The 26,107-nt window shown below is 37.2% G+C and overlaps 1 protein-coding gene and 1 pseudogene across 1 annotated transcript in view; one reads left to right on the top strand and one right to left on the bottom strand.

The window, feature by feature from the left end:
• Positions 1–23,577, bottom strand: part of DENND5B (DENN domain containing 5B) — an 87,610-nt gene extending 64,033 nt beyond the window's left edge. Inside the window, exons 1-4 of the mRNA XM_015590076.2 lie at positions 23,481–23,577; positions 19,951–20,016; positions 16,780–16,889; positions 8,188–8,854 (exon numbers count right to left, since the gene is read on the bottom strand). Coding sequence (XP_015445562.2) covers positions 8,188–8,854; positions 16,780–16,889; positions 19,951–20,016; positions 23,481–23,577 — 940 coding nt within the window. The remainder of the gene's footprint in view (positions 1–8,187; positions 8,855–16,779; positions 16,890–19,950; positions 20,017–23,480) is intronic.
• LOC112480373 lies at positions 17,313–17,431 on the top strand (annotated as a pseudogene).
• Positions 23,578–26,107: the final 2,530 nt, after the last annotated feature.

Here is a 26,107-nt window from a genome sequence, read left to right on the forward strand (position 1 = left end):
AACTATGGGAGGTGAACACTCAACACAATATATATATGTATATACACACACACACACACCTTACTGTCAAATTGTACACCTGAAACATACTGGATTTCGTTAACCAATGTCACCATAAAAATTGACAACAGGGTTTGTGTCTCTTGGCTCAACCCCCTGCTGGGGGCCCAAAGTCCAATGCACAAAAGTGGGTAAAATGGTCAGGGGGTAGAGACATTTCTGGGACCCCTTTATGCAGGAGCCTCAAGCACTGTGGTACCAAAACCCTTTGGTAAAGGCTTAAGGCTACAATTTGATTGATAGAATATAAAAAAAATGTTAAAGTTGATAGAATTAAGGTAGAAGTTTGGGTGAAAGCTGGAATGTTTAAAAAGGTTTTATTTGAATGTTTTATGGGAATGAATACTATGTCTAAATGGGGAATACTTCACCTAGAAGTAAAACAGAAGGCATGTAAATTGCCCTACCATATATGAACTGGACATACTAAATTGAAATAAGTCTGTCTGAGCCCACACAGTGTGGAAAAGAAACTGGAGTGTTGGTATGAACAAACTCTGTTCAACAGCCCTATGTGGAGAGGACTGAGAATTATGGCAAAAGCCTGTGAGCTCCAACCAGTGACAAGAAGTAAGATGCTGGACTAGAGAATTTCCATTTGAAAGGCAATTACTAGCTTGCTATGGGACATTAAGCTGTCCCTATGACTGAAAGACATAAAATAATCTTGAAACCTGAAATGCCCATGATGTCTTAGGTGATGTTGGAAAAACACTCTAATGAGGGAAGGCAATGCTCAGAAGAGTTCCATAATAAAATGGAAATGGTTTATATGGGAATCCTGTTACAAGGAGAATGCAAAGAAGAGACACAAGCAGGAGCCTCTTTTCCCACAGGGCAGACTCTGGAACTGAGTGAGGACCTGCTAGATTCTATTATCACTTGGATAGCGCCCTGCGAATAACTCTCAACTGACCAACAAAGAGTTGCTTCGTTTATGAATGACAGTTCCATAACGTCCTGTTTGGAAGGCTACCACTCTGATGGAAGAAGGTGAAAACATATCAGCTCAGTGGGCTGACTTGCACGCTGTTTTCCTAGCAGTGATGGAAGCAATGAACCATGGTAAAAAAGCACATGTTTGTTTTACTGACTCATGGGCAATGGAAAAATAGACTAAAAGGATGCCTTATAAGGCGCAGCCCTATGGAAATCACTCTGGGAATTTATGGAGCACACTAAAGTAGTACATGTTGCTGCCCATCAGAAGACTCCCCTTCCAGGTTTGGGATGTGACTGGAACTATGAAGTGCACCTTTTGGTGCGCTGCCTTGAAGTGGCAGCCTGGGTCCATAAAATGAGTAGACATGGGGGGCTGCAGCAATACAGAGATAAGTTGAATCTAGACATATTCCTCTTACACCCTCTAAGGCACAAAGCGCCAACAAGAACTGTTTCGTCTGCCAACAAGAGAGACGGAGGCTGCAGATGGCTATGGGGAGGATTCCCCAGGGGGAAGTCCCCCACCCCCCACATAACTGGCAAGTGGTTTATATTGGATCAATGCTGGTGGCCCTGGGGAGGGGGGGAGGGTGCTATAAATGGCTCCTAACAGAAATAGACACTTAACTCCAGATTTGGCTTTGCATATGTGGGGGTGGATGCAAATGCTCAAAATACTATGAGGATTCAAACAGAAGACACTCTACCAATTTGGGCCACCGAATTACATTTCTTCAGATAAAGGGACACACTTTGTAGCACATAGTATTCAACAGTGGGCAGAGATATCACACTGAATGGACATATCATGTTGCTCATTGCCCTCTGAGTAATGGTTTAATAGATAATTGGCACAGGCAGTTGAAACATTTGCTGTCTAAAACGGGTGGAGATAAAGGCATGAAGGGCTGACCTGCACACCTTCATGAGTGTGTGTCCACATTTTACATGAGGAGGCTTAAGGGAGGGTCTCGACTGGATAGATTCCTCTGTTCTTCCGGTACCTCTGGGGAAAAGGGGATAGAGATGGATGCTGGTATGAGGACTGTAGTTTTTATTTTCTTCCCTATATCACCTTAACTTTCTTTTATCTACTTGATACAGGACTAGGACTACAAGTGCCAGAAGCAGGGATGATTCTTCCGAAGCAAGAAACTATAACTCTACTTTTAAACCTTTATGTCAGAATTTCCCAGAGACTGACCAGTTGTGCTTTCACCTCATCTGGCAAAATTGGGGTTAATAGTGAATGTAGCCATATTGCCTAGAGGTAAAAACAGCCCACTAGCTCTGTACCTATGCAACCTCACCTTATGTGAATGGTAGTAACTGAGGGGGTGGTACTTGCTAGACTCCAATCTAAACCAACTATGGCCAAACCTAAAGTTTCCATTTCCATCCAAAGGTAGAAAAACATTTGGATATAAATGGAAAGAAGGAGGGATAGCAGCTGAGGGTAAAAGAATGAATAAAGGAGTTACATAATAACGGAGATCCAATATTTCATTAATACCTTGAAAGAGGCTCAGAGCACAATAGACACTGTCTCTTAGACCAATTATACCAGGTGCCTTGAAAGGGTAAAGCCATATATTGCTGGGATCACTCCTGCTTTTGGAACCTGACAAGATTGAATGGAAACCTCAAATCCCTGTGGCCTTGCCCTGGAAGACATTTTCATACAACAGAATGATGGAATGAACTCCTTGTTAATGACTGAACGAGACTAGTAATGTGTTAGTATCTTTCAATTGTTAGGATTCTTTTGCTACAGGGATGCCTAGTCAAAGACCAGGGGGTAGCCTGTGGTATAATAAAAAATATTTGGTCTTTGTCCCCAGTTAATGATGATGATGATGATGATGATGATGATGATGATGGAGGAGGGGTTAGGGGTCAGGAGGTAGAGGAGGCCAAGGAGGAGGGGGAGGAGGAGGAGAAAGAGGGGAAAGGGAAGAGAAATAGAAAACTTAAAGAAACCATCAAAGACCCCGAACTGGTACTTAACATATTCCCAACAAGACCAGTTTACAGACAAGTTTTCTCAAGTAGTCATGGAACAAATAAATAAACCTTCAATAAACTCTTCTCCATTTTATCTTCCAGAGAAAAATGGAACACTTCCTCTTTTTATGAAGTTAGAATAACCTTAATGGCAAAAACCAGACAAGATAGTACAAGCAATGAAGAATACAAGCAAAATCATTAAAAAAACATAGATGTAAAAACAGAAAACTAAATCAAGCATATATTTAAAAGATAATAATACATTATGACAAAGTCAGGTGGAATGTAGATTTTTCCAACTTACTAAATGATTAAAAAGAGAAAAACATGATCATCTTACTTGATACAGAAAGAGCCTTCAATAAAATATAACATACATTCACGATTTTTAAAAACTTTGAACTAAAAATCAAAGAAACTTCTTTAACCTGGTACAAGGTTATTTAACAAAAACACTACAGCAAATGTTATACTTAATAGTAAAACATTAAAAGTATTCTTTTTTAAAATCAGGAAAAGGACAAGGATGCCTGCTACTATCAATTCCATTCTACACTGTACTAGAGCACCTAGTTAGTGTGGTAAGGCAAGAAAAAGAAAGAAATGTGACAAAGATTGGAACAGATACAACAAAATTGTCATTATTTGTACATTATTATCTACTTTACTATATAAGACTTTACTGAGAGACATTAAAGAAGAGCCTTATACATAAAGAATAATAAATGCCCCCCCAGCAGTAGATTAAGAAATAAATATCCCCAATACAGCTGAAGGTTCATGTGTGACCCCCTCTTCTATCCCCCCGCTGCCTCCACAGAGGGAACTAAATTCGATGTTCTCAGTCTTACCATGTCTTCATACTTACACTACCTATTTGTGTAATAGGTATCCCTAACCTTATAAATTGCTCTGTACATTTTTAAACTTTATATAAATATTTCATATAAAAAAAAAGAGCCTTAAAAACGAAGGCATACATCATTTTCACAGAAGTGGAGACTCGATATTTTAAATATGTTAACAGTCCCCCAACTGAATTCAGTGCATTCAATAAAAAGATGGTGGTGAAGAGAATTGTCCTATCAGGTAGCAAGGCTTAAAGCTACAGTAATTGCAACAGTGTGATTTAGTATCGAGACAAAGATTAGCAGAATAAACTGAAAGCCTAGAAATATACCCTCACATGGAGGAACTTTTGTGTGACAGAAGTGGCACTGGAGATCAGAGGGAGGAAGAATGGTTTATTTAATAACTAATACTCAGATAACTAGATATTTCTAAAATATCAAATTTGATCTCTTCTTCGCAACATAAAAATCAATTTCTTACAGATTAAGGCCTTAAATGCTAAAAATCTTTAAAATGTTTGGAAAAAAAAACATAGACTAGTTTTATGATCTCAGAATAGAGAAAGATTTCTTAAATAAAATAGAAATTCATAGTTTAAAAAAATTGATAAGTTGGAATTCATGAATATTAAGAGTATTTTAATTCTTTAAAAGACCCCTAAAAGAAAGTTAGGAGCCACAAATTGGAAAAAGATATGTGCTACACATAAATTGACAAAGCATTAGTTTCTTCAATATAGAACAAAAAAAATTTTAAGAAAAATGTCTTAAGATTCCATTTATCACAAAATAAAGCTAATAGTATAAAAATATGGGCCAAATATAGTCATATTCTACCACTTTTAAGATATAAAACATGGGAACCCACTTTCTGCCATCAAAATATCAAGTCTGCTTTTATAATTTATAAACTCCATAAGCAATAAGCTTTGATGTTCAGCTGAGCATGATTAGCAGCCTGTGATTAGCAGACTGCCAACTTTTTGCAAGAAAACCTCAAGTAGCTTCTACTTTCTGACAAGGTCAACTCATGCACAACTTACAAGAAAGAGGGTGGGGAGAGCAGTACTGTGGAGGCACACAGGCCGGCAGTGCAGTAGGAGTGTAGGTAACTGCTTATTTCCACTGTGAAGACTCAAAGGAGGTAAGCCCGGCCTAAAGATGTTCCTGAGACTTTTAATAATTGGTATCGAAAGCTAAGATACTGGTGTTTAAATTCCCCTTTTATTCCTCCACGATGCCTTTGAAAAGAGGGTCATATTCCAGTCTTCCCTGTCTTGCTCTAGGTATTTCCAGAATGCAGAAGAAAGTGCTCTTTGCTAATTTGGGGTCCTCGAAAAGAACCTTTACCTTCTGGGTGCATTCTCTACTTAAAATCTCTAGCTCATTACTACTGCAAAGTGACTGTGATGTACGCGCGATCTAAACAACAGATTGAAACTGTTTAAAGGGGCTATGGACCAGAATTTCAAATCAGTCTACGTGGATATTTACATCACTGAAATCCCTCTACTTTGATTCACTTTGGGTTTTCATGGTAATTTTTCAGCACCTTGGCAACATTTTAAAATTTTAAGGCAGTTTTATCAGTGAACAAGAAACGAAGTATCAGATGTTATTAAAACCCCCTGAAAACAGTCAGGAAGAATGAAAGAGGGCACCAGAGTACAAATCAACATAATGACTCTTTGATTTCATTCATTTAAAGGCAATGCTTTTCTCTAATGGGAGAGATACTGTCAATGTTAAAATTTGCATTTACACAGAGCTTTCATTTATACACCACAATTATTTAGCATGGTACCTTTACAATAAACCTGCAGAGTGAGTTTACAACTTAAAAAATAAATATTGAGACAGATAAGGAAAGGTTAATAAGTGTAGTGCCCAATATGGTACACATGGTGGTTAAGTGCTCTGCAGGAAGACTGATCTCAGCCCCATTTTCAGTCTCCGCCATACTACAGAATAGCTGTGTGATCTTGGGTAGGTTACTTAGCTTCCTTGAGCCTCAATTTCCTTTCTGATGAAAACATGAATAACAGTACTAACTCACTGTTGAGAGGATTAAAGGCAGGGGACAAAAGCAAACATACAACGCATTTTTATAGTACAATTCCGTTAACATCAAGTGATTGCCGTGAATGGTTATAAAATTACTATTTGAGACTTCTTGTATGATACTCTTAAAAAATACATATATATTTCTATAATCTGAGTCACTCTTGTTCTTGGCACAAGATCAAGTTATCAAAAAAAATACTTGAGTACAAAAATATGCTCATAAATAATCATTCTTCTTCATTTGAAACTGAAATAGGTATTTATCAACTATGACTTTTTGAGACTTCATAAACCAGATAGGATAAGGTAATCGAACAGAGCAGAGAGATGACAGCTCAAGACAGACCACAAGCAGTGAGACATACAGTGTTATTTAAAACAGGAAGTGTGATAATGGAAGTTTTTTTTTCTAAAAAAAAAACATGACACTCAGTATAACAGAACATTTATTAGGCTCTCAATCCTGAAATAAATGTGTTAACTATTTAATTTAACAAAGCTATACTTTAAATGCAGTTATATTAGACCCTCACAATTTAAGATATATATAATTCACAGAGGATTACGTAGGACTAATAAAACTAATAATTACAACAACATTGGCTATCATTTAGTCAGCTAATTATGCCCAAAGTATTTTGCACAGGTTTTCTCACTTAACTTTCACAATAAATCAGTGTGGAGAGGAAGAAAAAACAACCTGTTATCCCCATAAAGAATGACCTGACTGACACTCAGAAAGATGATGTGACTTGTCTGTCCATGGTTACAGTCTGTAAGCGTCAGAGCAGAGATCTGAACCCAGGACTGTTATGACTTCAAACCCCAATATTCTTTCTGGCCTAAATGGCTTCTCTAGGCAAAACATGAGGATACTGAACAAAGTGACTCTGAAGATCCCTTACAGATCTAGGATCTAAAATCCCTTTTTGTCTGATGGGTTAATACACCTGATGGTATTAAGCTCCAGGCCCCTACGCCTTTCAGCAACTCTCCAACCCTACCCGAGCCCCCTCAGAGAAAAAAGCAAGAAAGGAAGAAACAAAAAAGGAAGGAAGAATTACTTAAATCTTTCAAATACAAAAGGGTGATCTGCAGGTAATGATGAGCACTAAGAAAGTGAGAGCACAAGGAAATTTATATTGGCCCTTTGAGAAGAACCTCTAGACAACAAGAATTGAGACACTGGAACACACATTATCAAAGAACATTACGCCCGACAAACTGAAGAAAATACAACCTCGTGAAGGGCTGTCAACAGACAAATAGTGTCAACATACACACAAGATGGGGAAGTACAAATATAGCCTACTTGGCTCAGCTTCACTTATAATTTAAAATAGAAAAGAAAAAAAAGGAAAGTGGTAAAATAAGCTTGACGGCAGCAGTCAGGAGATAGCACTACAATTCTGCCAGTCTAAATACAAGTTAGCAAAATGCTAACCTAAATATTTGTGCTACATTCCTCAGAGGACTCATCAATGCACAGGTACCATTTTATATTTTCCTTCAATTCACTATCCATTAAGACACAGCATCTCTATTTCAGACGAAAATCAGCATTCTAGTCTAGGCGCAACATTACTTATCGTAAATGCACTGGCTATTTTTTTAGTTTCTTAAGTATCTGTTAGGAGAACTTTGAGTGAAAAATATCGCAAAGGTAACTTCCTTCTGGGATTAAAAACAAAACGAAAAACCCCACATAACTCTGGTGGGATTGTTAGACCTAGGAGAGTCGTGTCTGTTTCACGCCCGTCCCCCTTCTCTCGCCAGGTGAAATCCCCCACAGGCACAGACCCAAAGCTGATTGCCTTAGAAAACTGTAGAGTCAACAATTTCATTTCTCCCTTTCCAATTTCAGTTGAGTTTTGACTTGAACCTTGACTAATCTGTAAAATATGAGAAGTTTACATGTTCCTGGTAGCAACATGACTCTCTTACTTTCATTATGAAATGTTTCTTTTATTATAATTACGTATTATCACAGGAAAAGGGGGCTTCACGAGAAAAGGGGGCTTTTTCCGTGAACAAAAGACTCAAGTCAGCCCAGTTACTGCTTTTGTATTCCTACCACCACTGACACCCTAAAGAGAAGTTAATGTCTCAGCCTCTGGTCCCACCTACACCTGTTCCTTTTACACACACAAAAAAGGTTTCTGACCATGAATTATTTGGTTCTAAAAATATATCCCATGGAAATATAGCAGTTGGGAGCATAAGTACTTGCTTTGGGAAGACTAAAAATCTAGGGAAGACCTACCTTGTGAGTAGAGAAGGATCTGCATCTCTAACAGAACGCAGGTGAACACCTGCACCAGGTTCTCCAATCCCAGCAGCTCGAAGGCCTCTCGAAGAGGGTAATCGGAGAGGGGGAGTTCACTGGGCCCAGGCCTCTGGCAGATGACAGGTTCATAAACACCATAAAATTTCAGTGATCTCCCTGGAGGTGGAAGGGGTACTTCATACAGAATATTATGGATGTAGCTCTCAAGTGGCAAGGGTGGTGGTTGCTGTGAGGTGACTGCCATGTAAAGCTGAATAAGGAATTTCTTGCAGGCCTGCATGAAAGGCAGCGGTGTGATCAAACATATACTTTTTGAAACATATAGAGTGTCTCTGCTGATGTCATAGGAGTTGTATCGCTGGAGTTTCAAAAGGGAAGTTGTATCTCCCTCATCAATACTGCTTGCCAGTGAGTCCATGCTGCAGGAGGAAGAAGCATACACGCTGCTGTAATGCTCAGCGTTGTGCATCTGGTAGAGCGTCTGCATGGCTGTGCAGATTTGCTTACTTGTAACTTCTTCGTAAAAAGTGAGAACAAAACCGTAGGTACGAGACCCATCTTCCCGGGTAATTATAAATGAGTGGAACTGAGGGTCTCTATTGTCAGTTTGTGTTCTGAAAGATAGCCCTTTAGGCATGCACAACTGTGGAGGAAGGGGAAAGAAAGCATCAGAATGCAGTACATGAACTGACTTCAAACCAGAAAAAAATGTTTGTGAACCTCTATCCAAGCCTGTGACCTTCGGCAAGTCATGTAACTTCTCTGAGCCCTCAGTTTCTTTATCTACAACATTTGCTACATCATTCTGGCTTGAGACAAAATATGCAAGGGCACACTACAAATATTTAATACTTAACTACTATTTTTGAAGTAATTCCATTTCAGAGGAATCAGGAAATAGGTAAAGGCTCATTTGATAAACAGAAAAAATAATAAAAACATTTTCTCTATTTTAAATATGATACTTCACCCTCAAAAAATAAACTTTGAAACTAGGATGATTTTTGATTTACTGAAATAGAAGGGTAGGAACCAGACATTTTAGATTATTTCCAGTAGGGATTATGCTCTAGGTCTTGGGAACTACTCAGGATTGAGTCAAATTTGGCAACAAAATTACCTGAGGAATTAAGAGGTTATATTTAAGATACTTAAAATGCACAAGAAATTAGAACTGATGCTTTAAAATTCTTCTAAAAATACTTTAAATAAAGGAAATAAAACATATTACAGAAAATTTGAAATACATTAAGGCAAAGAGAACTTATAATTCAACTACCCTAATATAATGATCATTAACTTTTACATATTCCTTTCTACTTTTATATTACAATATGCTTTCTACACAGAAATAATTTTATCATACGATATTACGATACATTTTTCTTTTCTTTCCCCAGACTTAATCATTGACATGGTGTAAAATTAAGAAGTTCTCCCAAATCCCCACATTACCAAGAAAACTCAATTCACCTTAACAGTTACACGTACTTTATTCTAACTGTCAACAAACTTATTAAATGCCTTTATGAGCTAGGCCCTTGATGGTGGTAAAATGGTGAGAGAGAAAGACATGGTCCCTGATCCTTTGGAGCGTCCAGTCCAGTAAGAATGACAGATGATTAAGAAATCATAAACTATAGAGTATGGAAAGTGTTGTAATAGGGTAAACACATGCTACTATGGGGAAAAAAAAAACATCGCCAGAGGACATAAATGAGAAAGAGGGAGCTACCAGGGGAAGAAATGAAAAAAATCCTAGCAGAAACCTAAGCACAAATATAGGTGTTAGCGAGATGAAGAGAAGGCAGAGGGGATATATGCAAAAGCCCAGGAGCCAGAATGTGAGGGTCTGAGGAACTGAAACATGTTCATTGTCTCATTGTCAGCTGGCAATAGGATGCACAGGGATAGGGAGGTGAGAGAGAACACAGGAGAAACAACTAGGGGTGTGATCGTGAATGGCCTTGGTGAGTCATGTTAGGAGTCTGAGGAGGAAAATGGGAAGCCTCTGAAAGGTTTTTAGCAGGAGGGGGACAGAATTCGTTGTGCCTCTTAGCATATCAATCTTCCCGCACTGAAGGGCAGTGGTTTTCAAAGGCGTCCCAAGGAGAAACATCTCAGGGCCTTGGGGTCATCTTTGACTTCTTTCTTACCCTATTATCCAACCATCAACGAAGACCATGAGTTCTACCTTCAAAAATATATTCGGAAATGAATGACTTCTTTCTATCTTTATTCTCACTACTCTAATCTAAGCCACGTTCTTCTCTTGCCCGGTTACTATTTAATACCCTGCTAACCAGGGTCCCCCATAATCTATTCCCCATATAGTAGCCAAAATGATCCTTTAAAAATATAACTTAGACCTTGTCACTCTTCTCAAAACTTTCCAATGGTCTCTCTTCTTGCTAAAAGCTGAAATCCTTATACTGTCAGGCCCCTAAGAAGGCCTCATGTGACTCAGCCCCAGCAACTTCTCTGCCTTCATCTTCTACTACTCTTTAGCTCGCCTACTCTGCTCCAGCCACACTGGCCACACTGCTGCTCTGTGAACACATCCAGCAGCCTCTTGCCAAAATACGCTATTCCCTCTGGCTGGAATGATCTTCCTCTAGGTACCCAAATGGTTTATTCTCTGTGGTAGATTGTATTTTCTAAAAATGGCTCTGAAAATGTTTCTAGTTCCACATACTCCTCCAGAACCTTGTCACTCTCCCATCGAGAGTCTGGGTGGGTCGCTGAGAGTGCCTACACCAGAGACCCACCAACCTGTCTGTAAATTGCCAGATAAATAATTTAGGCTCTTCAGGCCATATAGCCTTTGCTACAACTACTCAACTCTACTGTTGTAGTTGAAAGCAGCTGCTGACAACATAAAGGAATGGGCATGGCTTTGTTCCAATAAAACTTTATTTATAAAATAAGGAGTCACCTGGATTTGGCCTGAGGGCCATAGATTTGCCCACCCTGGCCTATTCAAGTAAAACAAAAGAGGTGGCAAGTGACATGGAGTGACTATTGAGGCAAAGCTTAAAAAAATAAATAAAAAAGGCAACACAGCTTCCACCTTTCTCTTCCTCTACTTACACTCCCTGGGAGTCCTCGGCCAACACATATAAGGAGTCTGGCTAACCCAAAGCTGCCATGTTAGAGGGAGCACACGGAGAGATGAGAGATGAGAGATGAGAGATGAGAGATGAGATGAGAGATGAGATGAGAGATGAGATGAGAGATGAGAGATGAGAGATGAGAGAGAGAGAGCGCCCCAGCCATGTTCCTAGCCCAGGAGACACACCTGTGACTGAGTGAGCCTTCAGATGGTCCCCGTCCTCAGCCTTCGAACTACCCTGACAGACATCCAGTAGTGCAGATAGGGGCTACCCTGCCAAATCTGACCCAAGCTACAGATTTGTAAGTGAATAATATTTTTTTGTTTTAAATCAAGAGTCAACAAATTATAGCCTTCAGGTCAAATCCAATCTGCCACTTGTATTTGTAAATAAAATGTTACTGGAGAATAATCGCACTCATCCATTTAAGCAGTGTATGGCTGCTTTTGCACTAGAACAGCACAGTTGAGTGACTAACAGACACTGCAAGGCCCACACAGCCTTGGCCTTTTACTATCTGGCCCTTTGTAGAAAAAACCGCCAACTCCGGTTTTTAGCCACTTAAGTAGTACTGGAATGGTCTGTTATGCAGCAACAGATAACGAAATACTTCTTTACTTTTCTTTGAGTCTCCCTATAAATACTACTAAAGAGGCATGAAATATAGTGTTTTCAGCCTATAAATGCCATTAAAATGTCACTTCTCTAAAAAGTCTTTATGGAATGAAGCAATTAAAATCTTGCACCACTACATACGTATGTACATTGTATACTGACACACATTACTAGTTTCTCTAATTTTGTTTGATCTCTAGAATATAAAGTACTCAAGGACTGGTAACCTCAATATTCAAGAATACCACACATGGAACAATATACTATTTGAGGCCATAATAAACGATGACTGACAAGGGTAAAAAGAAGAAAACCATGAAGCTCAGCATCAGTATACCAGTGAAAATGTCTTTATATTTCATATCACTAAATATGAGACTTGAAAAGGTATCAGGTAGCTTTACTTAATTATTTTTATATATGTTGACAAGAATTAAATTACTGTGTATATTTGGGTAGGATATGATACCAACTTAGGTAAAATGCATGAATACCTGGATTTGCTAGGGGAAAAAATTGCTTATTCCTAATTTGGGGGAAAATTGTTTAAAAAAAGGCCATGGCAGGATCTTTTCATAATTATGCCTTCACAGTAAGTCTGCTTTCATCATAACAAGTCAATAAGATACTCTGCTGAGAATATAAATGAAAACTCATCTGATACATTTACTGTTGTCAATAAAGATTGGAGGAAGGATGATTTGAATCATTCTTGCTCCAGCCTAACTTCAAACTTGTTTATCCTAGTACATGGCATGGAAGTATTTCTTGAATGAATGAATAAATGAATGAACAAGAAAATAAAAACAACAGCTGGGGGTACAGGATCAGACTTAAGTTCATCTCTTGATTTGGTCTACAGTTCTCTTTTTACATTAAGTAGGCAATACAGAACACTGTGACCTCAAAAAATCAACATAAAGATTTAATTTAATTGATAGGCTTTCTTGATATCATAAACCATAAAATTACAGCTTACACTGTTTTGAACAACTGCCAAATATTCCCTTAAGGATTTGTGGATTTCTTGAGCACACAAACATTTACAGGAAAAGCTTGCCAAAGTAAAGAATGACGTTCTACGCTACAGATAACAGATGTGCAAATTCTTAAATTCTCTTCCTACAAATCAAAAAATGTAAGAATTGTATATCTACTCTGGGAACCAGGAACTGGAAAATGTTACTGCCTTTTTCATTTTTAAAAAGTGAGAATTGTTATATGAATTCTCAGGTTTATTTTTCAGAAAACCTGAGATATAAATCAAGACTTGCTCACCATGGCATTCAACGATCTCTTGTTATCCCTTAATATTACTGTTTACTAATGATATTCCCTTCCCCATCTCATTCTCCCACAATAAAACAACTGAAAATTTAGAGTTGTCATTGTTGACCAGATGACCACTGGTGATCAGACTGCTTTAGCCACAGTGGGCTCACAACGCTGTGTAGCTCTCTTGGTTTGAATGACCGAATGTCTTTATCTCTCTGGACTCTTTCAGGAAGTTTAGCTAGAATTTTAACAATCCCTTTTTCCATTTTTCTATAGTTCTATGACTCTTATACCCTCTCTCTTTATTACATCAAAGAGAAATTATTCGGAAAACTCTCACAGAGTTGGTCAGTTTAACTTTCTTCCTTCTTTCCCTCTCCTTCCTTTAATAAACATTTTTAATGCCATCTATTACATTAGATCTTGATAACTCAAATGACAAGTATGAAAATTATCCTTTACTTTAGGAAGCTCACAGTCTAGTAGGAAAGAGACATAGAAACCAAAGGTTATAAAATAATGTGATCAGTGCTGCTTCAGCACTGTGCTCAAGATGTTATAGAAATAGAGAAGAGCAACTAACCACTGCTTAAGAGATGGTTTTGCAGTGCAAGGGATACATGAATAGACAAAGATGGAGAAGGGAAGTAAGCAAGCAAAACATTCTTTCATTTGACACTATGTGCAAAGCTAGAGATACAGTAATGGTAAAGAGTGTTCTGTCTTAAGGGTGCTTACATTATAGTAGGAGGCAAAAAGGAGGCACAATTAGCTACATAATTAATTAATTGCAATTGTGATAAATGCTACAAAAATAGTAAATAGTAAATTGTAAACTTAGAGCTTTCGGGATTGTAAAGAGCTTTACAACAGCTATTATTACCCTTTTAATTACCTGAAATATCATATATCAGATGTTTCATTTACAACAGATATACAAAATACAATCTTTATATTTCATATAACTTACTTAAAAGGGATTGACCATACTTTCTTCCTAACAATTCCCAGGTCTGGTAAATTCTTAAGGATAAGAACTATCTGCTAGAACATCCCATAAACAGTCATGGATGCCAACATAGATTATCTCAAGGAGATCTGAAATGGGGGAAAGGCAGGGGACTTCAGCTCTATTTGCAATGCTTTGTTTCATTTAAGAGAGAAGGTATGGCTCTGAAGCAAATTTGTAAATGTTGACATGTCGTATTAGTTTTAGGTGGTGGGTATACAATTGTTTATTGTATTGTTCTGTTTTTTGATACTTCCGTTTATTTATTTTTCCTAAAAACCTGAATCAGCAACCAAAATAAACATAAAAAGCAAATAACAGAAAAATTTCACCTGTCACTTATATATATCTTCTACTACATTTGCACTGCACTCACGTAAGTGTTATTTTTCATTTAAAAAAGTTCATTGCTTTTGGGTACTTAATTTCTGTGTGAAATTAATGGCCCTTATTTCAAAGCACCACTGTTGCTTGTTAGAGGAATGACTGATATAGAAGGCGATGACTCGTTGGAATGGGGTTTTGCTAACAATAAGAACAAAGCTTTATATCTTTAGGTGGGAATAAATTATAGCTTCATACAAATGCACTTACTAATAAATCAAAGAGGAAATTAAAGGCAGTAAATCTATGACCCAAATGTAGACTAGTTTAATGGGATGCTTTAAAGAGATTTTCAAGGAGTGCCAGCAAATCCTTTCTGATTTGCAGCAATAAACAAAATGCTATGTGGTGCTTAACCATCAAAACACACACCTCTGTGTTTATTCTTCAGAAGGAAACTTTTGCTGCTTATATAGAACAACCTCAGAGGCACGCGACAAAGAAAATTTCAAAGACAGATCAAGGATGCTGATAATTGCTTTATAAATTAATGTCTTACAGATAGATATCACAAATATCTCACTATTAATCCATTCAAATGGTTATAAAAAAACAAAACACATCAAGTGTGGCATTTGGTTCCAAATGGCCATGGATTCATATTGTAGTAAGAACCTAGTTCTGGACACTATTCTGATTTCTTACAGAATAATTCATACTTTGAAATATCTTACTCATTTAAGAAGATGAAGTGTTAAAATCTATTTACATTCTTACCCATTGTTCCATTGCTTTGACTCTTCGACTCTTTTATTTCATTTAATTTGCTGGCATAAATGGCTGGTAATTATTTTTTGTCACTGCTGTTTGTTGACTATTTTAGTCATAAGCTTCCATGCGCTCCTCCAACTCTCACAAATAGAACTAACAGTTGTGTTCTACTTAGTATCTATAGTTGTCTTCACCAAAAATGAGGCTGGGCCCCTCAGTATTAACTTCTAACAAAATGGCATCTTTGACTATTTTGGTATTGGTTAGCAGTGCAGAGAAATAGCTACACTTTGTAAAGAATCAGAGTCAAAGTGCCAAGCAGCTTAGGCATTTGCCTTTAGAAAAATTATCATGCTACTCCTTCCTTGAACCAAACCCAGATTGGAACGGGTTTACTGTGATATAGAAACACCACAAAGGGTCCAATGTGATTCCCCCATACCATTTTGGTATAGGTCGAAACTAAATGACTCAGTTTTTCTTTAGGGGGGGCAGCATGTGGGTGGGAAAAGAAGTGAGGTAGGGAGTAAAAATCATTTGGATTTAAGCTCTGAGGCTCCCTGCATAACTTTGGGCAAGTAACTTAACCTCTGTAAAATATGAGTACGACTCTTCACTGGGTACACGTACGCACGTATGTGAAAGTAGCACACATGAAGTATCTAGCAGGCATCTATTAACAATAACTTCCTTCCCATATGGTTTTCACATCACGATGGGGTCTTTTGGCTCTACCTTTAAAATACTCAAAAAGAATTATACCAATCAATGTCTCAGCCCACCTTTAATCACTTCTGTGCCCATCATACCTGATCTCATATTTACTCACTTGGGGGTTGCCTGATTTTTATAATCACATAGTTCATGGAGGTCTAAAATATTATCTGGGCTTTTAAGCAGGACTCTTCCTAAATGATCTGAAAACTATTACCTACTTATGCCCAAGAATCTTCAAGGGGATTTACAATCACCACTGGTTACTCATTAATTCAAATTCCTTATAAACAAATTCCTACTAATGTCTAAAAGATGCACTGATGTTCTTTTCCCTCTTTACTTTGTGAATATGATAAATTACAGGCCCATCATATAGCATTCCTTGAAATAAAAAATGCAATTACACTCCTTCCATCAGGATCTTCTCCAGGCAAACAAAGTAATATCACTGTTTATCAAAGCATCTATGTATTAAAGGAAACTCAAAACACAGCTTAATAGTAGGAAAAGAAAATGGACTTGGAGGGCCAGTTATATACAATTATTAGCTATGGGAATCCTAGGAAAGTCACTGGACCTCTCCGAGTTTCATTTTCTACATCTACAAATGAGGACATTATCTTATGAAACTGTTTGTTTAAAGGATTAAATTTAATGAAACAATGTAGGACATTCAAAATATAGTCACTATTGTCATCTTAACAAAATAAAAAGAAGGCTAAAGAGGCGAAGAAAAACACATACCATGTTCACTGCATCTTGATCGAAAGGGTTCCATTCTATATTCTGAGGGTAGTGGGCCAGAACTTTGGATTTGAATGTTCTTCTTAAAGGACTCTGGTCAAAATTTTCACCTATAACAAGTAATTAATAGTAATAAGTTAATATCCAGAATTTTTTCAAAAGCATGTCATTATTTTTTTTTTATTTTGCAGCTATACTGACTAATAATGTTGAAATGTGATTCAATTTCTACCTCTACCAGTCTGACTTGTAAAATTCTCAATGGACAACTGAAATGGAACTATTAATAAGAGGTCTGCATTTAAAATTTCAGAATCTGAATTTTAAAATCCTGGCTAGACAACTGATAATAAAAATTAGATATGCTAAAATAATCCTTGCTGTAACCTAATTATTGCCCTCATTTCAATACATAGTGATTAAAAAATCCACTTGGAAACATTTAATTCACTAAAGAAACATTCCTCAATTAAGCTAATCATAATTCTTACAATGCTGAAATTTTGTACATGGATCGGCCCAATGCTGCAGTGCTCTATGGCCATGCCACCCTGAAAGTGCCCTATCCTGTCTAAAATTGGAAGCTAAGCAGAGTCAGGCCTGGTTAGTTCTTGGATGGGAGACCACCTAGGAAGACCAGGTGCTATAGGTGTTTTAAAAAAAAAAAAAGATATTGCAGTGCCCAAAGGAGGCAAAGTGCTGAGTTTCCACAAAATTCTGATAAACATGACTGCATCTCCATACTTTACTAGTAATAGAATGAACAGAATTAGAAACGTCATTACTGAGTTGTCTAGTTTAACAGACAAAACACATTAAATACACTAAACTCTGAAAAGAAACAAGCTATTCTAAGCCAAATTCATTACCTGACAAAATTCTGGAAGGAAAAGTAGGCTATACTTTGACTATACAAGAAAATTTAGTAAGAGCTGTCAGCTCAGTTCTTTATCTCCTTGACCAAATTAACTCCCATGAGATCTGTAACCTGCATATGCCTTAGTTTCATAAAATATTTTAATGTGGATGGATCTGAGATTCTCAATGTCAAAAAGTTGATACTGAGGAATCAGAAGACCCTGGAGCAATATTATTTTGTTTCCTGTGTTTTTTTCTACTTTTTAAGTTTACTTTTAAAGCACAAAATACAAACTGTTATATCAAAAGATAATTGTCACTTACCTGTATTTGTACAAGTAAAAATATCATAAAGCAATTTATGAGTCACACTTGGACATGTAATTAGACTCAGTTTCCATTTTTGGTAAAAATATGAAAAAATGGTTACTAAAGCACCTTTTATTGTAAAACTTAACAGTTCACAGAGGAGGGAAAAGTCACACTCTAAAATTTTGCTGGAGACTGCAATATGAAATACATTGGAGCTTTTTTGAATAAAAGCACATAATTTAAATAGATTTGCTGCAGCAAGTAACCTACTGTTTCTAATGTAAGGTCTTGGCTAATAATCATTTTCCTTAGGCATGCACTTCATCTCTGTATCTTTCTACCATGTATTTCCATCTTCTAAGAGATAGAGATCTTTCACTTCTAGCAGAAAAACTGTCAAAGGCATCCCTAAGGAAAGTTTATCAATTTTTGTACCATGTCTAGGGCATGTAAATATCAAAAAAAAAGCCAATGGAGAAATGTGAAACTCTCCACAAGTCAATGTGTCTGAGGAAAGAGTCAGGGTTTAGAATGGTTAAGGAAAAGTAAATGATATCTTTAGCTGATACTAGATTCTCATGCAAATACTAAGATTTTTAGATTATTCACTTCACTAAAAAAAAAAAAAGGTTACTTTTCACTTCATTTTAAGTCAGAGAAAAAACAAAACAAAAACTCCTTCCTGGTTCTAAAGGTCTAAGCTGCTGTGCTACTGATATAGCAACAGGATATCCAGCCAGCAAATATCCAGCCAGCAAATATCCACCCAGCAAGAAACTCTCTACTTCAACTACCCTCAAAGACCAGAAATGCTTATTTTTATCATCCATAAAGGTAAATAAAATAAAACATTGCAGGGCAGAAGAAACAGCATGTAACACAGGCTATAAACTCCTTGAAACACTTACCTTTTAATGAATTCCTGTCTGAGTTTGGTTAAAATAGTAACATTATCTTCATTCATATATCAAATTATTAATGGGACAGGAGATAAATCAGAAAAGTCGTGACAGTGCCATTTTCAACATAACTGCTCTGTTAACTAAGGAACACCACACCCTCCTGAGGTACAATGAATCAACCAGGAGAGAAAGAAAACCACCTCCAAAGAGAAAAAATTCACAAAAACAAAAACCGAAATAACCACAAAACAGAAACACAAATCTAACAAAAGAAAAACAGAACCAGAACCATCACCAGCAGCAGCAGCAGCACCCCACCACCACCACCACCACACCACCACCACACTTATCAGACTGCCAAAAAGGGTGGGTAATAGGAAAGATCACTGTTAAGATCACTGTTATATATATAGCTGTCTTGGCAAATGTTATTGTGGAGGAAATTATGGGAAGAAACAACTATGTAGAAATTCTGATAACACTGTTAAAGATTTAGAAACGAATGGATGTAGCTATTCCTACTCGTGCCAGCCAAAGAAGAAAATCTTGGAGATGTCTTTTGGAGATGTGAGATAGGAGAAAAACCTATTTTCTCATTTTGAGCCTGCTTTATAAACTTGTAACTTAGAATCTATCACTAAGATGTAGCAGGAGAAATTAATCAGTCTAAGAATTTGAATTCCCAGGATATGGAAATTACAATAAGCATCCTTTAGTTAACTTAAAAGCTACCTTTCAAACGTTATCCTGAAATAAACAAGGTTTACAAATTTGTGCGAATATTAATATCCCACATTACAACTACATGTAGACTTAATTCCGAGTAAAATTGTCAAGTAACTTACAACTAAAGCTAAGCTGCAATGAAGTCTTTCCTCCTAATAGGACATATCTGCCAAGAGAGCTGAAAGACTTGTGAATGATTTTTTCAAGGCTGAAGCAAAAGAGGTCTTTATGAAAATTAAGATGCAGATGAGAGAACAGAAATACATTTTTTTTTTTTTTTTTGCCTAAGCAAAACTGAATAAACAATTATGATCGGCTTAGGGTGAATTAAAATAATAATTTCTAACACCTCAACTTTTATTTTTATTTTTACCTGAAGTCGTATTTGCAGCATCTTGGCTCTTGCCATGACGATCTGCTTCTAGCCATTGGTACAAAACTACATAATGTAACAGAAACAAAAAAGCTTTATGAACAAACAAACAAGCAAAAATGACTCAGAAGAATGGAAAATGAGAATAAAAAATTAAACAAAAACAATTAAATATGAAACATTAACATCAATGGAATGTAGCTTAACACCAATCGTACATAGCTATTACTAAAAAGAAAGCAAAGAGAATAGGTCATCATATTTTACTGTAATAAGTGAAATGATATTGAAACATCTGTAACAGTTATTCATATGGGAAAAAGCACACATATCCTTTTCTTAATGCTAATCTGAAGATAAATATCAGGAAAAAGCTAATGTTTCTATAGTCAGATATAACAAAATATGATAGTAAGACTAAATTAAAAATTACATCCCAACCTCTACACACCTATCGGACTGGCTAAAGCCCAAAAAACTGACTATACCAAATGGTGACAAGTATATGAGTGACAAAACTCTCCAAAATTGCTGGTGGAAATGCAAACTGGTATAGCCACTTTGGAATACAGTTTGGCAATTTCTTACAAGGCTGAACACGGTCTTATCATGTGATCCTATAACCTCAGACTAATCAGGAGAAAAACATCAGACAAATTCCGAGGACCAACCTACAATATATCCGACAAATACTTGTCAAAACTGTCAAGGTCATCAAAAACGAGGAAAGTCTGAGAAACTGTTACAGCCAAGAGGAGCCTAAGGAGACATGACAACTGAATGTAATGTGGTATACTGGATTGGATCCTCCAACAGAAAAAGAACATTAAATACAAACTAAGGAAATCTGAATACAGTATAAATTTTAGTTAACAATAATGTATCAATATTCATTCATTAATTGTAAGAAATGAATCATACTACTATAAGATGTTAATAATAGAGAAAATTGTACCTGTGTGGATGGGAGTATATGTAGGAGCATATAGGAACTTTGTATTCTCCATTTTTCTGTAAATCTAAGACTGTTCTAAAAATCACGTTTTAAAAATTACATTCCAATATTTAAGGTAAGAACAAAAGCATATATTATATTCAATCTTATAACTCTACCTTTTGTAAATCACCATGCAAACGCAAGCTGAAGTTGGCTCTGTACTGTGATTCCACTTAATCGACTATTCTAAGCACTATAAATAGGAAAGAAAGTTTACTACAGTGAGGACACAGACTGTTAAAAAATCCACACTAGAGCTCTGTAACTTAGTGGCTTTGAAGAATATTAAAACTTCTGAGTGTCTTTTTTAGGTTATCCAAATGTCCACAAATTTTATACATCTTTAAAGAGATGTCAGAGTTTGTCCTTTAAAGAGTTAAATAATGATAATGTAGAGTCCTAAATGGCAAGGGCAAGTTGCCTATGGAACTCCTGAAATGAAAGAATAAAAGAACTGATTCATTATAAATTACTAAAGACACCCTGAAATCACCAAAGAAGTTATTTGGATCTTTAGGGCCAGCCCGGACTGTGAACTGACATCCAATCAACATCACGGACAGAGGTGGTGAACAGTGCCGCCCCTCGTTCCCCCACACACATATCTAGTGTGCAAGGTCACTGGTTGAGGGTGCCCTGGTTGGCACACAAGTCAGTATGCTCCTCCAGGACACTGCACACTTCTGGGAGGCAAACAATTGTCACAACTGGGACTTGCATGAATGAATTCAAGAAGTCAACCTCACTCGTTAAATACATAGTACAGGTATTTCCTCTTTCTCATTTGCAGGAATAACTAACTACTCATTGGAGTAGAGTAGTAGCAGAGTAGAGTAGTATTAGAGCATTAGACAGAAGTCTAGAAGTTCTAAAGGAAGTTTGCTGGTAAGAACAATGAAAATGGGAAGTTTAAAAAGGTAATCTCTTCTGCCCTGTCCCTTTCGCATTTTATTCTTTTTCTCTCTAAAGGGAAAGTTACACACACACACACACACACACACACACACACGCACAACAGAGACAACAAATGGTGAACAGAATATTCAAAGCAAAAAAAAATGTGCCTCAGTACTTTGATAGAGCTGAGAGTAAGGAATGGAGAACTATAGATACCCATGAAATCCATGCTGAGACAAAGAAAAAGGGAGGCTGTGGCGGGGAGGTAACTCTTCTCCATATGCTTATCCGCACAGGTTCCAAAGCCGTCTCCAAAGACCCCACCTAAACTGGCATGAGCTGGAGGTGGGAGAGGGAATACTGGGCAGCAGTGGGGCCCACAAGACAGACTGACTAAGGAAAGAAATGGCGGGAGTAGGTACAGGTTGGTAACTAAAATGAAGGGGCACTCCTGTGACATTCACAGACAGACATTTACTGTACCCATGGCCTGTTTTACATCGCAGTGAGCTATCTTCTTCGAAGCAGATACTCCTAGGAGGCATATTTATCATTTATTCTGATGATTCAACCACTATTTAAATAACCTCTGAGCAGGTGGTATATAAGTACAGACCTGATAAAGGAATATTCATCATCATAGTGAACACATAGTTTACTATATGGAGGTGTTCTTCTAAATGCTCTACATATATTAACTCATTTCACCATCATAATTACTCTATGAAGTAGGCCCAATTATTTTATAGATATTGAAACTGAGGCATAAAAAGGTTAAATAACTTGCCCAAGGTCAGACGACTCTGATTCCAGAATCTGTGCTCAGGAAAGAGTATTGAGGTAGGAGAAGTAGCAAATACAGATCACTGAGGCAGATCTGAGCTGTCATGGCTGAGATACAGCAAGAAGGCCAGCATCACTGATGTATTTGAGTGAGGTGGTAAAAGGTGAAGTCAGAGAGGTAACCAGGAGCCAGATAAAACAGTGCCTTGTGGACAATGCTGAGAACTTTCAATTTTATGCTAAGTTATCATGGGAAGTAACGTGAGCATTTTAAACAGAGAAGTGGTTTTGTTTTAAAGGGATCACCATAGCAGCTGCGAGAACAGACTGTAGTGGGTAAAAGTGGAAACAAAGAGACCAGTGAGGAGACTTTTGCAATAATCTAGGCAAGAGATGGATTAGGGAAATAGTGTTAGAGTGGTGAGAAGTGATAAGATTCTAAATAACTTTGAAGCTATAAAAGATATGATTTGTTGACAGATCAGATGTGAGGGAAAGGAACAGTCCAGAAAGATATCATGATACTATGGTTTCTAGTCTGAGCACCTGGATGAATCGCGTAGCTATTTACCGAAATGAAGAATGATGAAGGACGAGGTTTGCGTGGGGTGTCATGGGGCTGAAATAGGAATTCGATTTTGGATATGTTAGGTCTGAGAAGCCTATTAGATATCTAAGTAAAAGTTTTGAGTAAGTATTATATGTATGAATTTGAAATTTTCGGGGAAAGATAGAAATTCAGGGATTAACACCAAATAGATGGTACTTAACTTCACAGGGTTGGATAAGATCACCTAGGAAATGAATGTAGATGAAGAGAACAAGGCCAGGGTCAGAGTCCTAGGGAACTCACATAACATTAAGAGGTTGGGAGGAGGATGAGAAACTGGCATAACGGTAAATGAGTAAAAGGAGCTAGTGCGGTAAGAGAAAACCAGAAGCATGGCCATCACGGAAGTCAAGTAAAGAAAACCTTTTAACAAGAAGGGAGCTGACATGGAAGACACTGTGACCTTGACAAAGAGATTTCTGTGGAGGGTGGATGTGAAAACCTGCCTGGAGTCCTTCCAAGGAAGAATACAAAGAGAGGAAGTAGAGGCAGAAACTATAAATAACTCTTCTGCAAAGTTTTGCTGGAAAGATGAGAAATGGATAATATTGGAGAATAGGGGGTCGAGGGAGGGAAGAATTTTTGTTTTGTTTTTTAAAGATAGGAGATATTAACTCATTCAAGTAAATTTCCTGATACAGTGTGCCTCAACTGTATCAGGAATGCAGGATGAAGACCAACCAAATTCTGATTGGGCTGTATCCTACCACAAAGCACAGAACACAGAAGTAGACTATCTACTTGCAAAATTAACCTAACAATGAATCTAGGGTCTAGTCCTCTGATAATGAGGAATAAACAAAGCTCTGTGCTCCTAACCCATGCTTGTTATACTATCCTTTTTGTAATAAAATATGAAACAAGAAAAAAACTTTAAAAAGTTAGTGAAGTATTGTGACTGATACCATGAAACTCTCTAAGAGGAAAGGGTCCATAATTTTTAGGTTAATAATCCAATAAGTGCCATGTGTTCATCAGTGCTTAGTAAATGATTTTTATTATTCTGAAAAATATATGTGATTTTCATATAATAATTATAGCAAAGAAATAAAGTTCTAGTTCTGGTCAAATATCCTGGGGTCTAGTAGCCTAGGACAAACCACAATTTCTTTGAACAATGGTTCCCTTGTACAAAAGTACAGATTATTTTATTACGATAATAACAATGCATTATTAGTAGCATTATTAGACATCTATATTATTAGATGTGAGAATCATTTATCCAATTATTCATGGGAAAGCATAATGTTATTCATGTTACATTTTATCATACAATATGGAACAAATCTCCCCCTATTGCTAAAGAACTATTCTCTGCTAAAGAGACACCAAGAGAGCTACCTGTTGCCTTCAGGAACAAAAGAAATTCACCTACCACTAAAATATTTATAACTGACAAGTAATACTATATAGCTAGACTGCTAAGATGATTCAACCTAAAACTCTTCTGCTGCATGACTCAAAGAAGCAGTTATTTGCACAGACCTATAGTAGACCCTTCTCTCCATTTCCATTCACTACTTTTTGCTGTCAATACTCTTAAAACACACACACACACACGCACACACACACTCGCAGAAAAATAATGTAGAAGGAATCAGAAACACAAGTAACTCAGTTTACATAGAGATATCAAATAACATACACAAAAATAGTACTTTCTTTCTCTTACCTTCTTCAAAAAAGAAAATCCTTCATTAGAAATAATAAAAAAAAAAAATACAGCGAAATGATGGCAGCAACAAGATCTGCCGGGGAAGAGAACTTCCTGTACGGATCAAACAGAAGCTATATGATTCCAGCAATTACTTCAAATTGTTTGTGCCACAATGAGCTGTTGATGTGAGTTTGCTAAGCAAAACCAGTCTTTCGGCATCAGTGTGACTTCCAATTTTAATTTAAAAAATCTAAAGACCATCTTCAGCTCTCATTCTAGTTGGCCTTTTTATTGCATTTGACACTTGAATCTCCTTGCTCCCTTGTGTTCTGTGACACCAATCTCTCCAAGTTCTTTTATCTCACTGCAGGAAATAAAAGTCAAGTCAAGTAAAGAAAACACTTATGATCACTGCAGGAGTCTCTCTGCTGTAGTATGTGTTTATCTTATTCCTTTGTTGGACAAATGTATTCTGAGATGGTTACTCATGTGGGTCCACAGAGTAAGCTCATGCCTTTGTGGTAAAGGGTACTGGCTCTCTTGAAGGAGGTGGACAATCCCACTGTTAATCATCTTGGAAAAAATATATCTTACGACATGAAAAGAAGACATGAAAGATGGAACTAAGACCGATATGAAGAAGGAACTCTCTCTTCTCTCTAGACCTTTCCCTTGAGCCTAAACTACAAGGAGTCCTGATAATGCTTACCAATTCTCACTTTTGGGAGAAAAAGAATTTGCCATGTGGAGGGAAGTCATGGTTTCAGCAAGAAGCTGGTCCTCCACCTAGGAAAGCACACAACTCTGTAAAGGGCCCCAAAGGACCGACAGATTCTATGAGCAATGAAAGCGGCCACACAGATATTTTCCTAAACTGATCGCGTTACTTTCCATTTATGATTTCCTTGTGTTATCTGTAAGAATTTTGTTAAGTCTTATACTCTTAGATAAGAGGCTCACACAGTAAAGAGAGAGCTGTACTCCCCAACACCAGCATAGTGGTAGCAGCAATGATTGGTGAGATCTCGAGTGGAAGGTATTGAATTTGGTAACAAGGTTTGGGGTTGGAAAGCTCAGCTGTCCATATCCAAGTTGGTATTCTTTCTTTCCCACCAATTCTTATGGACTGGTCAGTTATTAAGGGAGCTTGCTGTTAGTCACCGCCATGGGTTTCTCTTCTACTGCTCCCTACATATTTGTGTTCCACTGGTTC

This window comes from Pteropus alecto, unplaced genomic scaffold (assembly GCF_000325575.1).
Source record: "Pteropus alecto unplaced genomic scaffold, ASM32557v1 scaffold103, whole genome shotgun sequence".
NCBI lineage: Eukaryota > Metazoa > Chordata > Mammalia > Chiroptera > Pteropodidae > Pteropus > Pteropus alecto.